At 38.6% G+C, this 14,736-nt stretch overlaps 1 protein-coding gene across 2 annotated transcripts; it reads left to right on the top strand.

Annotated features, from left to right (window-relative positions):
* Positions 1–229: 229 nt before the first annotated feature.
* On the top strand, positions 230–14,250 carry kctd9 (potassium channel tetramerization domain containing 9). Of its 2 annotated transcripts, XM_062960860.1 has the most exons (12): positions 230–382; positions 4,331–4,452; positions 5,256–5,299; positions 5,787–5,883; positions 6,263–6,321; positions 6,541–6,669; positions 8,720–8,787; positions 9,463–9,558; positions 9,655–9,804; positions 10,607–10,712; positions 11,098–11,231; positions 11,920–14,250. In XM_062960860.1, the coding sequence occupies exons 1-12, from the start codon at positions 335–337 to the stop codon at positions 12,034–12,036; spliced, it is 1,170 nt and encodes a 389-aa protein (XP_062816930.1). In that variant the 5' UTR covers positions 230–334; the 3' UTR covers positions 12,037–14,250. The 2 variants fall into 2 exon arrangements, with proteins under 2 accessions (XP_062816930.1, XP_062816931.1); XM_062960861.1 differs by lacking the exon at positions 4,331–4,452 and having other exon boundaries at positions 268–382.
* The last annotated feature ends 486 nt before the right edge of the window (positions 14,251–14,736 follow it).

The raw sequence follows: 14,736 nt of genomic DNA, 5'->3' as shown, positions 1-14,736 counted from the left end.
CATCGTAAATCCCCAAACCAAACGACCGTTGATATTTTACGTCATACGAACTAGGACCAATCAGAAGCAGTGCTCGCCTTTCCTATGCAAAGTAGCCCCTCCCTCGCTCGGCAAACTGTGCGCTCTGATAGGCTCCCGTTGGAGTTGTTACAAGGCAAGCCTGATGAGGGAAACGGTGAAAGTCCCGCCTACAAAGTGGATTGCGGTTTCTATTGGGCGAAGGAGAATGAGGCTTGCCGCGGATTGGTGGATCGGCTGAGTCAGTGAAAGAACTTCGGTTTCCGGGTTTGCAGCCAGTCTGGCGAGAGCGTGTCACTCTGAAAGGAAAGAAGAGATGAAGAGAGTCACCCTGTTTGTGAATGGCAGCCCCAGGAATGGGAAGGTGAGCTGAACAAGAACTTTGATGGCTCTGATTAGTAATGTTATCTACTAATGACCTTTTGAATCCTGACTTTCCTCCTAATGTGGCATCCATGAGTCTCCCTTACTTCACAACAGCCTTGTGAGGAAGGCCCAGGTTTCAAGGAATGGCAAGGTCATTCAATGGGGAACTCAATCCCTTTCCTCTCAACTTTCATAGAATATAGAATAACCACTCTATTATCCTGCCTCAGTCAGGGAACGTATAACCTAAAATAGTTGAGGAAAGACCAAGGCAGACAAAAAGTAAGTTTGGATAACTGTAGTGCATTGGACACAGATACTGTATATCAGGGGTCCTCAAACTTTTTAAGGCGAGGGCCGGTCCACAATCCTTCAGACTGTTGAGGGGCCAGATTATCATTTGAAAAAAATACAAACAAATTCCGATGCACACTGCATATGTCTTATTTGTAGTGCAAAAACAACAACAACAATGAAAGAACAATACAATATTTAAAAATAAAAACAATTTTAACCAACATACATTTATCAGGATTTCAATGGGAAGTGTGGTCCTGCTTCTGGCCAATGAGATAGTCAAGTTAATTAGGGTTGTTGTTGTTGTTGTTGTTGTTGTTGTTGTGTGCCTTCAAGTCATTTCAGACTTTGGGTGAGCTTAAGTCTAAAATTTATTTATTTATTATTTACTGCATTTGTTTACTACATTTGTATCACACCCTTCTCACCCCAAAGGGACTCAGTGTAGCTTACAAATTATGTGTACATACAATATGTTATATTATTAGCATAGCACAATATTAGCATTATATATTGAACTATACCACTATACTGTAATATTATTAGTAATATTGTATGTAATGTAAAATATATAATTAATATTATTATATGGTATTATTAGTGTTATATTGTATTACATTATAATATTGTTATCAATATTATATGTATATACAATATATTATACAACTGAGGGCAGGGGCCAGGTAAATGACCTCGGGCCTTAGTTTGGGGACCCCTGCTGTATATAGTTTGTGGGTATTAAGGTTTATTATTATTATTATTATTTGTACCCTATTTTTCCCAAGATCGAGAGCCAAAGCAGCTCACCACTTTAAAACAATACCATTTAAAATCTACACAACATCACTTTTAAAAGAGAAGTAAACATACATGTGTTGCTGAAGACTTTGATGACCAGAATCACTGGGTTGCTGTGAGTTTTCTGGGTTGTATAGCCATGTTCCAGAAGCATTCCCTCCTGATGTTTCATCCACATCTTTGGCAGGCATCCTCAGAGGTTGTGAAGTCTGTTGGAAATTAGGCAAGTGGGGTTTATATATCTGGAAAGTCCAAGTTGGGAGAAAGAACTCTTGTCCAGTGAACTTAGTGGTGCATATTTATTTCCTGGCAGACATGCATATGCTGGCACTTGAGCAAAGTTTCCAGAGTAAGTGGGTTTAAGTTCCTTTCCCAGTAAATTACAGTCTTGAACCTGATGAGCCTTTTCCTATTAGACATACACACAAAAAATGGATACATGCATTGCATTTATCATCTGTGTTGATCAAACTGTTTGACATGACTTAAAAGTGTGAGATTCTGTCCCCACACATATACAGTCAAATACCCTGGCCATTTCAAACAAGGCTTTTGGGTGTGACTTGAATAAGAATTGCTCAAAAAAGGAAACATAAAAAGTGTGATAGTTTCTGTTAGGCGGATTAGAAACTCCAGAGCCTTTTCATACTATATAATTATAGTATTATATTTGCCTTTAATTGCCATGCATGCATCCCATGGAATCCTGGGAATGAATAATACTCCATGTAGCTGCAGATGAAAGCCCAAATGTAGGGAAACCATATGTGAACTACAACTCCCAGAGTTCCCAGTCTGCATAAAGAATCAGGTTTTTTTTGTTATTCATAAAAGTATGTTTTCCAAGATCTGTGATCTTTACCCTCATCTCCAGCCACACGTCTCCTGCAGAAACTATTTTAAAGAGAATACTGTGTCCAATTTTGGGCACCGCAGTTGAAGGAGATGTTGACAAGCTGGAAAGTGTCCAGAGGAGGGCGACTAAAATGATTAAGGGTCTGGAGAACAAGCCCTATGAGGAGTGGCTTAAAGAGCTGGGCATGTTTAGCCTGCAAAAGAGAAGGCTGAGAGGAGGCATGATAGCCATATATAAATATGTGAGGGGAAGTCATAGGGAGGAGGGAGCAAGCTTGTTTTCTGCTGCCCCGCAGACTAGGACATGGAACAATGGCTTCAAACTACAGGAAAGGAGATTCCACCTGAACATCAGGAAGAACTTCCTGACTGTGAGAGCTGTTCGGCAGTGAAACTCTCTCCCCCGGACTGTGGTGGAGGCTCCTCCTTTGGAGGCTTTTAAGCAGAGGCTGGATGGCCATCTGTCGGGGGTGCTTTGAATGCGATTTCCTGCTTCTTAGCAGGGGGTTGGACTGAATGGCCCATGAGGTCTCTTCCAACTCTACTATTCTATGATTCTATGAGAGATAGCACATTTCTTGCAGGTTCAGGCAGAGCTTTTGTGTTTGTGTGATTAATGTTTTAACACAGGCATGGAGCAACTTCAGTCTTCCCTCCAGGTGTTTTGGACTTCAACTCTCATTGGTAAGCTGTTAGGAATTGTGCAAGTTGAAGTCCAAAACACTAGCAGAGGGCTAGTGTTTGCCTATGTCTGGTTTAACAGGAGGCCTTGATTTTGAGTTCCCTGTCTAGTATGTAAAACTAAATTGGGAATAGGCACTGTTTTTGTTCCTGTTGTTGAAGACAAGAGAGCCATGCAAAATCAAATCTATTTTCAATTATATTTGTAGTTGGAGCAGGGCTAAAAAAAACTTTCAATTGCAACATTTTCCAGAAAACTCCAGCAGGTCTTCATTCATTTTCACTATGAAGCTGGATAGAAAATTATAGAGTGAAGCTTCAGTGAACAGATGCTCTTCCTTTTGCTGTTTCTGCTTATAGTAACAACAGCTGTCAGGGCTCTGATTAGGAACAGGTCCATAAAGTTTAGGAAGCCATAAATAATAAAAGTTAAAGGAGATGAGTAGCATTTTTTTAATGGATGCATTGGAACAGCATGCACCTGCAGGTTAGTGGCTATTTTTATATAAAGGTTCCTATATGACTTATGAATCTGTCTTCAGTTTATGTCTGTGCTTTAATGGATTGGAAACAGAACACACACTGGAATGCATAGTAAACTAAGAGCAGGAATGTGTAGTAGTACAAAGCAGTGGACACAATTGGGGAGATGTTTTGTTCATATTCCCAAGTCATCCAGACCAAATAGGCTTATTCTCAGAGTTGGCTGGTTTAAACCATGTAGGTGATCCACCAAGGCTAAAGATAAAGAAAGACAAATCAAAGGTCTCAGAATTTCTGGTCTATTGTTGTGTCTGAGCGTGATAGTCATATTTGCATCATCAATATCTACCTATTAAGCTGTCTAAAATATATTGGGTGTCCATAGTCTGCTGCAGTCTACATAATTTGGGTGCAGAAGGGAATGAGAAAAAAATTCAAATTGAACTTTCTCCTTTGTATTCAAGTACAGTGTTGTGGGTGTGTTACACTTCAGTTCAGCAGGAATAACTGGGGAAGTTAGATCACTGTGGTGGGCCTTTTATTTTTGTAGAGAATTTCCCAAGAGTCATAATCACTGTCAAAATTTTTGTCTGTTTTTTAGCAAGGCAGTGGAGTAACCCTACTTGCTATCTCCCCTCCACCTGCCCAAATTATGATAACGCAGGGATAAGCTTGATTGATATTTTGAAAGTGATGTCCTTAGGAAAGGGCAGAATAGACAGGGAGCAAGTGTTTAAAGAAGATAAAATAACTATGGAAATGAAGTTACTTGAGATAAAGTCCTGAAAAAACAAATCATGTATAATGAGCTAAAAGACTAACCTCTTTATAGGTTGTGGCTGTTTATGGGACTCTATCAGACTTGCTTTCTGTGGCTAGTACTAAGCTTGGAATAAAAGCAACAAGCGTCTACAATGGGAGAGGGGGACTCATTGATGACATCGCTCTAGTTAGGTAAGTTTGAACCAAATTGAGTGTTGGCAAACCAAAGCATTAGCACAAACCAAGAGCAGATGGCAAACCACTTTAGAAAGGGACTGTGAAAATTCTGATTGGGTAATAGAGAACTTGTACCGGTTATAAACTGTTACTTTGTGGTGAGCTGGTGGTGAATGACCACAGGCTGCTTTCAAGTGTTAGAGGCTCAGTTCAGAAAGAAAGACCAAACCATGCTCCAATTTCTTCTCCATCTGCAGTAACTGCAGCAATTATTGATATTAATGTTAATTCTTGTTGCTTGACATGAAAAGGAAGCACTGACATAGCTAGCACATTATTTATTGCCCAGTGATGCGTTTAACTGATATCTGCAGGGACAACAGCTTCATGTGTTTTCATGTGAAATAACAACTATTTTTATTTTCCAACCCCATGATGGAAGCGCCGGTTGTCTATTCTGCATTTGCATTCTTGTACAGGTTCTGTGAAGTATTCTGTTTACACCTTTGAAGGTAAATGGGAAACATATCTCAAACTGATCCTCCTAACTTGCACTTTGTACCTTAAAAGCTGAATCTAATTTGAACATTTCCAGTATTTTCTTCCCTTGTTCTGGTTAGCTACAGGTAGAACTGAGGAAAGGCCTGGAGTCTTAACACTAACCTGATGTTTAATAATATGAGTGTTGCCTAACCTGAATTGCAAACTCATTCAGGGATTTCTCCTCATTCTACTTGCAAGAATAAATTTCCACAGAAAGTATCTAACCTGTTATTCTTGGTACATGGAAACAGATTATCTCTTTCTTTCCAATGCAGAGATGATGATGTCCTTTTTGTATGTGAAGGGGAACCCTTTATAGGTAAGCCCATAGAGACATTTGTTTCATATTCATAAGTTGAAAAGAGGTACACTTTAACTTTATTATTATGGCTATTTTACAGTGACAGTTGGAACAATAAAGTTCACCATGTAGTACGATCATGTTTTATTAAATACTGTACCTTATAATAGAAACATAGTAATATTTAATCGTAATGTGTACATAATACATAATGTTGATTATAAACAATTGAAATGTGAGAAAATGGAAATGTAAAACCAAGAAATATGTAGAAAATGATACAGTATATAATTTCAATAATGGTGACAGTTTTCTAATGTAATTTATTTGTTGTATTATTTATTTACTCAATAATGTATACAACTAAATGGTAACATATTAGATTTTCCCCCCATGAATTTCAATAATAGACTCAGTTGTGATCATTTTCATTTTTGTCATGAGAAACATGTAGCCAAACATTTATGATGGTTTTGAAACTGTTTCTGCATCTACATGTCTGCAGATCTCCAGACTGACATAAACACTCCAGAAGCATTAACAGGCTCTCATTCAGATTGGATCACGCTCAATGTTGGGGGGCGGTATTTCACAACTACTCGGTAAGAATGTGGCACATGGTTCTAAAGTTTACACTTGAGTGAAACAGAATTATTTTATTTTTCAAAGTACTTCAAGGTTGTTTGCACTAAAACAGCATATAGAATCTCTGCTAAAATTCCAGAAAACCACACTGTCCCTGTAAAATGCAGGCTGACCACGCAGAGCCGTTCTCCTTTCATTCTCATCCTTTCCTTTAAAAAAATACTGTTCTTTTATATTCTTTTGCCACTAGACCTTTACCATGCAAAAAAAGAACAAATAGGGAAATCTGGTCTGCAAACAAAAATAGACACGATAATGTACCTATCTTGCCATTACATGTTCTAGAACAAAATCAAGGCCTTCATTTTACTCCTTTTTTCTGTGTTTCTTTCCTAGGAGCACATTAGTTAGTAAGGAACCGGACAGCATGCTGTCTCGTATGTTTAAAGATAAAGGTCAGTATGTATTGAAATTACCTTTTCAGTTGTTTAACTGTGCTTTAATGCGTCATTTTTATTTATCTTTGGCTTCAAATTTTCCCTATTCCACTCAGTATGCGTTAAATAATTTAGGATATCTTAATGTTGGCTTACCACAGTATATAAACCTCATTATGACATCTCTTTTTTTAAAAATGCATCTAATTTTTGTGTGACCTTTCTTTCTGGAAACAGATGCCTGGGGAAACAAACGGGATCACAGAGGAGCCTTCCTGGTTGACCGTAGTCCTGAGTACTTTGAGCCAATTTTGAACTATTTGCGCCATGGACAGCTCATTGTTAATGAAGGCATCAATTTGCTGGGTATGCACGATTGTGATGATTATTCTAAAACGTACTTTAGATGTATATGCCTGTAGTGATTGTAGGCAAACACTTTAAAAAACAATTTCCTTTAGTTTACTCCTAATACCAAAATACAATAATAGTCATAAATGTACCACAATAAATGTTATATTCAAAAGAAATGCGATGGGTCAGTTTGCTCACACAGTATAAAAAATAATTTTATTTTCTTTCCATATTTTTCTTCCTACTGCTCAATTTAGGATTTTTGTTCCTTGAAAAAAAAATATTAGGCCTGGTTCGGAAAATCCCACATTATATGTAATATGGCTGGTGGGAAATTATGACATGGAATAGAGCTAACTTCCCTGGGCTAAAATGGGCCCAGGACTTTTGCAGCCCCATTCATCAAAGGCAAAAAGGATTGCCCATAAGAGTCCGCCAACTGTAATTGACGACCTTTACATCACGTCCTCCTAAATTTTGTTCAGCTCTTCATCTCCCCAGTGGCAAATAACAGCACTTGCACTGGAAATACACCAACCCTAAATTGGAGAGCTGTGGGACCACTCAGCCAAGACCTAAATCTCCTTTCCTCAGTCCCCAATTACATCCATTATAAACCACAAATGTCTGACAGCTTTACGAGATTGTGTGGTTCGTACAAAGTTCTTAGAAATGGTTAGGACCATCTGTGTTCCCCAAGAGGTGACATGGAGGGGTGCAAAATGGAAACACACTGAATTTCTGTAGCTGCTATGTCAGGCTTGGAAGCTTGCACATATGGGATGATTTAGTGAGGTGTAGTGCTCAGAGTGTTGGAAGAATTGAATTGATGTGAGAATGAAGTGAGGTGATTTGTATCCATCTAAACTACGATGAACTCACTGAAAGAAATGTAGTTATGTAAAGCCAGCCCTCTAGATCTGCTGGGGTTAGGGGACAGGCCCCCATTCAGTGAAAAACTGAAGTGCCGCAGGGCTCCGCCCTGGGCCCGGTTCTGTTCAACATCTTTATTAACGACTTAGACGAAGGGTTAGAAGGCACGATCATCAAGTTTGCAGACGACACAAAACTGGGAGGGATAGCTAACACTCCAGAAGACAGGAGCAGAATTCAAAACGATCTTGACAGACTAGAGAGATGGGCCAAAACTAACAAAATGAAGTTCAACAGGGACAAATACAAGATACTTCACTTCGGCAGAAAAAATGGAAATCAAAGATACAGAATGGGGGACGCCTGGCTTGACAGCAGTGTGTGCGAAAAAGACCTTGGAGTCCTCGTGGACAACAAGTTAAACATGAGCCAACAATGTGATGCGGCTGCTAAAAAAGCCAATGGGATTCTGGCCTGCATCAATAGGGGAATAGCGTCTAGATCCAGGGAAGTTATGCTCCCCCTCTATTCTGCCTTGGTCAGACCACACCTGGAATACTGTGTCCAATTTTGGGCACCACAGTTGAAGGGAGATGTTGACAAGCTGGAAAGCGTCCAGAGGAGGGCGACTAAAATGATTAAGGGTCTGGAGAACAAGCCCTATGAGGAGCGGCTTAAAGAGCTGGGCATGTTTAGCCTGCAGAAGAGAAGGCTGAGAGGAGACATGATAGCCATGTACAAATATGTGAAGGGAAGTCATAGGGAAGAGGGAGCAAGCTTGTTTTCTGCTGCCCTGCAGACTAGGACACGGAACAATGGCTTCAAACTACAGGAAAGGAGATTCCACCTGAACATCAGGAAGAACTTCCTCACTGTGAGAGCTGTTCGACAGTGGAACTCTCTCCCCGGGGCTGTGGTGGAGGCTCCTTCCTTGGAGGCTTTTAAGCAGAGGCTGGATGGCCATCTGTCGGGGGTGCTTTGAATGCGATTTCCTGCTTCTTAGCAGGGGGTTGGACTAGATGGCCCATGTGGTCTCTTCCAACTCTACTATTCTATGATTCTATGATTCTATGATAAATGGCTAATATTTTTTATCTGAGAAAATGGTTTGTCCTGCCATTACTTCTAGTGATTCTAGTCATTATTTTAAGTCATTACTGTATTTTGATTATCTTTGATTGCTTTTTAGGAGTTCTAGAAGAAGCCAGATTCTTTGGGATTGACTCTCTAATTGAACATGTCGAAGTAGCCATTAAGGTAATTATAAGATTTGTGTCAACTTGATTTCTTCAATGAGGTCAACCCGAACATTTTATACCTTTCTGTGAATTCTTCCTGTTTATATTTTTATAATATTATTTCTATCATACTATGGTATTATTAATAACATAACTTGTAATTGGCAAGATAATAAAGATAACACCGGTCAAACTGGGCAGTTTATTTATTATTTATTTATTTCCAGCATTTATACCCCACCCTTCTCACTCGGGGGGACTCAGGGCATCTTACAACAGTTGGCAACATTTAATGCCAAGAACATAATAATAAAACAAAAACAGTACATATCATCAATTAAAACTATAAAAATACAACATTAAAATACATTATAAAACTTAAAACATATGTAAATTAGCTCCATTTGTTTAATTTATTGTGAACTCCTTTCAAACGCTGTATAATAAATCGTATGTTCCAAAAGCTAAATCTTAATAAAATTAGCCTAATAACAAAATGTGCCTATTTTCCTTAAAATACAAATTATATAAGGACGTTCATGTTACTGAGTCTCCGCACCACTAATATTAGGCTAATACAATTTTTTCTGTGGGTATTAGGAAATTGATCAGTTCAGTTTTTCCCCAGAGCCAAATTGCTAAAGATAGAAATAGCTGCGCTGATTCACTTTTGCCTGTTTCACTTTCCCATTAGAATTCACAACCAGCTGAAGACCATTCTCCTATTTCTCGAAAGGAATTTGTCAGGTTCCTTCTTGCAACCTCAACCAAGTCTGAACTTCGGTGTCAGGTATTCAGAGAGAATATTGTACACATGTGTTTTTCCCCCCAGTGTTCTATACATTGTTCTGTAACCCAACTCAAAAAATCTTATTCCTTTCTTCAGGGTTTAAATTTCAGTGGGGCAGATCTCTCTCGACTAGATCTCAGATACATCAATTTCAAGATGGCGAACTTAAGCCGGTGCAACCTGGCCCATGCCAACCTCTGCTGCGCAAATCTTGAACGAGCAGACCTTTCTGGATCAGTTCTTGATGTGAGTACTTTGAAGAGAACAAAGAGCAAGGGTTTTATTCCCTTTTTTGAGCACTTAATCTTCCTTATTGTCACATGCCAGACTATGCCGATTGAATCAACTAATCAGCTTATCTTTAAAATAGCAATTACAAATCAGGGGCTGTTGCTGAAGTTTGTTGGGAAAGAGACAAGTTACTTCACATCTCAAGGTGGAAAATCTGTTGTTTGTTTAGTCATTTGCAGGAGGAACTAAACGGGAGCAATCGGGCAATTCTGTTTCATTCATATTACAGTAGAGTCTCACTTATCCAACATAAATGGGCCGGCAGAATGTTGGATAAGCGAATATGTTGGATAATAAGGAGAGATTAATGAGAAGCCTATTAAACATCAAATTAAGTTATGATTTTACAAATTAAGCACCAAAACATCATGTTATACAACAAATCTGGCAGAAAAAGTAGTTCAATACGTAGTAATGCTACGTAGTAATTACTGTATTTATGAATTTCGCACCAAAATATCATGATATATTGAAAACATTGACTACAAAAATGCGTTGGATAATCCAGAACGTTGGATAAGTGAGTGTTGGATAAGTGAGACTCTACTGTATTTGCAACGTGCAAACATATTTTATAACTTTAGTTCAGCAATGACAGAAGCTGCCATTTGAAGACTGTAGGATTTCTATCCTTGAAGGCTTTTTATGATCAAAGGTTATCTCAGACAAAAAATATTCATTTCTAGAGTCGGTGGTATTATTTTTATTTATTTTGGTATAACGGCATTCATTCTGAACTTGACTCTGTCTTTGTTAGTCTGCCAACCTCCAAGGGGTGAAGATGCTTTGCTCCAATGCTGAGGGAGCATCGTTGAAAGGATGCAACTTTGAGGATCCTTCTGGCCTTAAGGCTAACCTAGAAGGTAAATGATACCCCAACTAAACAGTCTTGTTTCTTTCTGTGTTGTGTATACTTAATAATAAACAAATTCTGAAATGTCCCGGAGGGTTACTAAAGTCAAAACCAGCAGTTTATTGAGTTAGTATGACATTTTTGTGTAGTTGTATGTACTATGATTTTTTATTTTTATTTTTGGTTTTGAATTCTGCACCCAAAATGATATTCAAAGCAGCCGTAATACTGGGAAAAGCTTTTTTTAAAAAAAACTGCAGTCCAGTGATTCAAGCCAAAACTATTCCATCTTGTTTTCCTTTTCTTAGAATTCCACCCAAGACTGACTTAGTGTTAGCGCGGCAGCAAACTGGTTTCTTTTTAAAAGGGATTTAAATTTTTATTTTCTGCTTTAGGTGCCAACCTGAAAGGTGTCGATATGGAAGGGAGTCAGATGACTGGAATTAATTTGCGAGTTGCAACTCTGAAAAATGCAAAGTTAAAAAACTGCAACCTAAGAGGAGCAACCCTTGCAGGAACTGACTTGGAGGTGAGTTATTTTCAGGTTCTGATCAACAGCCTGAAATCAAAATGTTTGTGAATAATAATAATAATAATAATAATAATAATAATAATAATAATAATAAAACTTTATTTATATACTGCCCTATCTCCCGGATGGGACTCAGGGCGGTTTACAGTCATAAAAGCAAACACAAACATTACATAACAACATAATATGCATTATTAAACAAAGTAAAATAATACAATTATAACAATAAATCACACTTACATGACCAGATCAAGGGGACGGGAACCATAAAACCAATATATTAAAATGTATCATTTTAGGCTAGGGAAATCTTGTGCAATATATTCAGGCCCAGAAATAGGCGGTAGTCCAATGTAATTACTCAAAAACCTGCCGACACCACCAGGTCTTCAGTTCCTTACGGAAATTAGATAATGTAGGGGATTGCCTGATCTCTTTTGGCAATATCAATGATGCAAGAGTATCCTAATGCACATCATTCATTTCCTGTGTCCCATTCCTCACCAGTTATTTTGTAGATTCCCCTATAAACAATGCCATAGCAGCCCTTTGCTAAATATGGGAACTGTGAACGTGCTAAGTTCTATTTATCCAAGGCTTAGGTTCATATTTGAAGATGTAAATTCCGTATTGAATTCTGTCCAAGATGTTAAATTTCAGCTAACAATTTCTCTCCTCTCTTTAGAACTGTGACTTGTCTGGTTGTGATCTACAAGAAGCCAATTTGAGAGGATCAAATGTAAAAGGGGCCATCTTTGAAGAGATGCTGACACCACTCCACATGTCTCAGAGTGTCAGATAGGTGCAGAGAGGAACAGGAGCCCGCCTTTATTGTAGGCCCAACACTTTTGCCAGGACTTGCGCTTCTAAGGAACTACCTCTATGGTGCGGGCTTGGGAATGTAGTAATAGGAATAGCTGCTGAACCATATTTGGAAAGCTAGTGGGGCTTTGGACTCAGAACTGTCGCTATTCTTGATGAATACATCAACTCCTCTGCACCACCACATTCTAGAATGCATTTTATGCTTTGGATATTATTATTTATAAAAGAACAATATATGCAATTTATATTTATTAAATGTCTAGTTGCAATATAGGTCTTTTTAAAATGGGAAGTTCCTACTGTACCTATTGGCAAAGCTTTGCGTTGTTTTGTTCATTTGGACATATTAAATTGAAATGAAGGTTAGAGTTTACTCGTCAGATTTCTCCAAAGAGGAAGAATAGTCATCACAAGTAACACATACTGAACTTCTGTAAGTTTGGATTTAATTATTTGGTGGCTTGAAAGCATTAAGCAGTGAATGCTGTGTGTCTGTTTTTCCTGACTTACAGTGGCAGCTGTAAGGCCTGGCTTAAGGACATTTGTGTCCATTTTGATCCCATTGAAGTCTAATGGAAGATAAACGTTCAGTGTTAAAACTGCCTATTGTTCATTGTAGTGTCGTTTCAAAGCTGATATGTGCTCACAGCCAACAATCAGTCTGCACCAGATCCCTGCTGTTTTGTCAGTGGGGTGACAACTGTACCTATAGCATGTCAGTATCCTGAAAGCTATAACTGATGGGTACTGTTACAGATTTTTAATCACTGTGATATTAAGTGGCACGTGTGACTTTTAATTCCTCTTTATTCATGGCCCAAATGTGGTTTTGATGCTGCCTGGGAGACCCGGGTGCCAGTGGCTCAGTTTGGGGAAGAAATTCCCTAGTAAGAGGTATCTAGCCACAGATGACTGTGGTGATACAACCTAAAATACCCATTTCCAAAAATTCATGGGAGCAGAAACAATTGCTTTGGGAAAGCATAGAAAGCACTATAATAGAAGTCTAAGCATCTTCTCAATAGTCAGCAATCAAAATTGGAACTGATGTTTCTCCAACTTCCTCAGTTACTTTTGTCCTTCATCTAGTTCTACAAGCATTAAGACATTGGTTCTGAACCTGTAGGTCCCCAGGTGTTTTGGCCTACAACTCCCACAAATCCCAGCCAGTTTACCAGCTGTTAGAATTTCTGGGAGTTGAAGGCCAAAACATCTGGGGACCTACAGGTTCAGAACCACTGCATTAAGGGAAAGAATAAACACTCCAAAAAACAAACACTCCAGAATTAATGCTGCCAAGGTAGGGAAGTGCAATAGACCCTTCACTTTTCGATACACATATGTTTTAGCTACTCCTGAAGTCTATTCTGCAAACGCTTCTTCCCAGCAGCTCTAGTAGATGCCTTTTTATGGAAGGGAAGATTTCTTTAGTCAACCACAAGAAATGGGAGCAGCACAGTCTGCAAAAGTAACTGGGGCACCTAATGTTAAATAATATTCTATAGAAATATTAAGGAGGTCCCAACCTATGCAACTATTATAACTGCTTTATAAATTGCAGTCTTGGATTGATCTGCACAGTTGGTTTCAATAAGTATGTGGACTGTTTGCATTTTAAAACCTTGCTGTTTTGTGTCCTATTGAGGAACTGCTAGCTTCAACTCATCTTACACAGAATGTTTACTTGCCATTGTGAGTTCAAATATGTTTATCCTAGCAAAATTAACATTCTGTTCCAAGCGTATTAAGCAATCTTCTTTCAGTCACATTGGTGTCATTCTTTGGGCTTAAAATAGTAAATACCGTAGTTCTCTCGGGGTGATTCCTCCAAAGTTTGGAGGGGGGAGGTTTACATTATTTAAAGGTGTGTCTTCTTTCAAGGTACCCATGCCACTCTCACAAGGACAAAATGTAGATTTTCAGGTCTGAAGAAGTCAATGTAGCTCTTTGCCTTGCCTTGTTTGTATCAGACAGGTGTAAGAGGCTGTATTAAAGAATTCTATTTTCTTAGATCGCCATGTATAATCTTGTGCATTTCACAGAAGTCGACTGTCTTGAGTAAAGCCTAGCTCTGCTCACCTTATGGAAAAGAGACCAGATTCAATGTTACAAAGCAGACTCAATGGGCTTTGTCAGAGGGTGACACGTCCACTGCTGTACAACTGCCCCAATAAAGAATATCACATACTTACATGGAAGTCTTGCCTGTGTGTTGAGAAAAAGCATCATGACATGCTTCAAAGTGTGATCAATTGTATAAGAAATCAAAGTTTAGCAACATAAGAGGAGGATATGCCTGCCGCAGTGCTTCTGCCGTGTGATGGTGACAACCAGAAATGAAGGTTTAGATGTCACACCTCCATTTTTCCTTTCAGCAACTTTTGTCTCTTTAGACATTACAGATAAGACTCCTTGTAAAAAAACTTTATAAAAAGGGATTTGTCAGTAATTTTGTTAACTGACGTATGTCTCTGTTATTTTAGAACAGCCACATGTCTTTATTAGCAGCACCTTTCTGTTTCAAATTGTGCGTCTAATATGATTTCTTAGCAAAAGGGACACATCAGTCCTTCCTGTAAGGGCGAACAGAATTAATCTTTCCATTGATACTCAAATCCTCCTTTAATGTTTTTCACTTAAGAAAATTACTTTAATCCACTAATACTCAGAAGGAACA

The sequence above is a fragment of the Anolis carolinensis genome, unplaced genomic scaffold, assembly GCF_035594765.1.
Source record: "Anolis carolinensis isolate JA03-04 unplaced genomic scaffold, rAnoCar3.1.pri scaffold_8, whole genome shotgun sequence".
Taxonomy (NCBI): Eukaryota; Metazoa; Chordata; class Lepidosauria; order Squamata; family Dactyloidae; genus Anolis; species Anolis carolinensis.
This window is presented reverse-complemented; position numbering and strand designations above follow the sequence as displayed.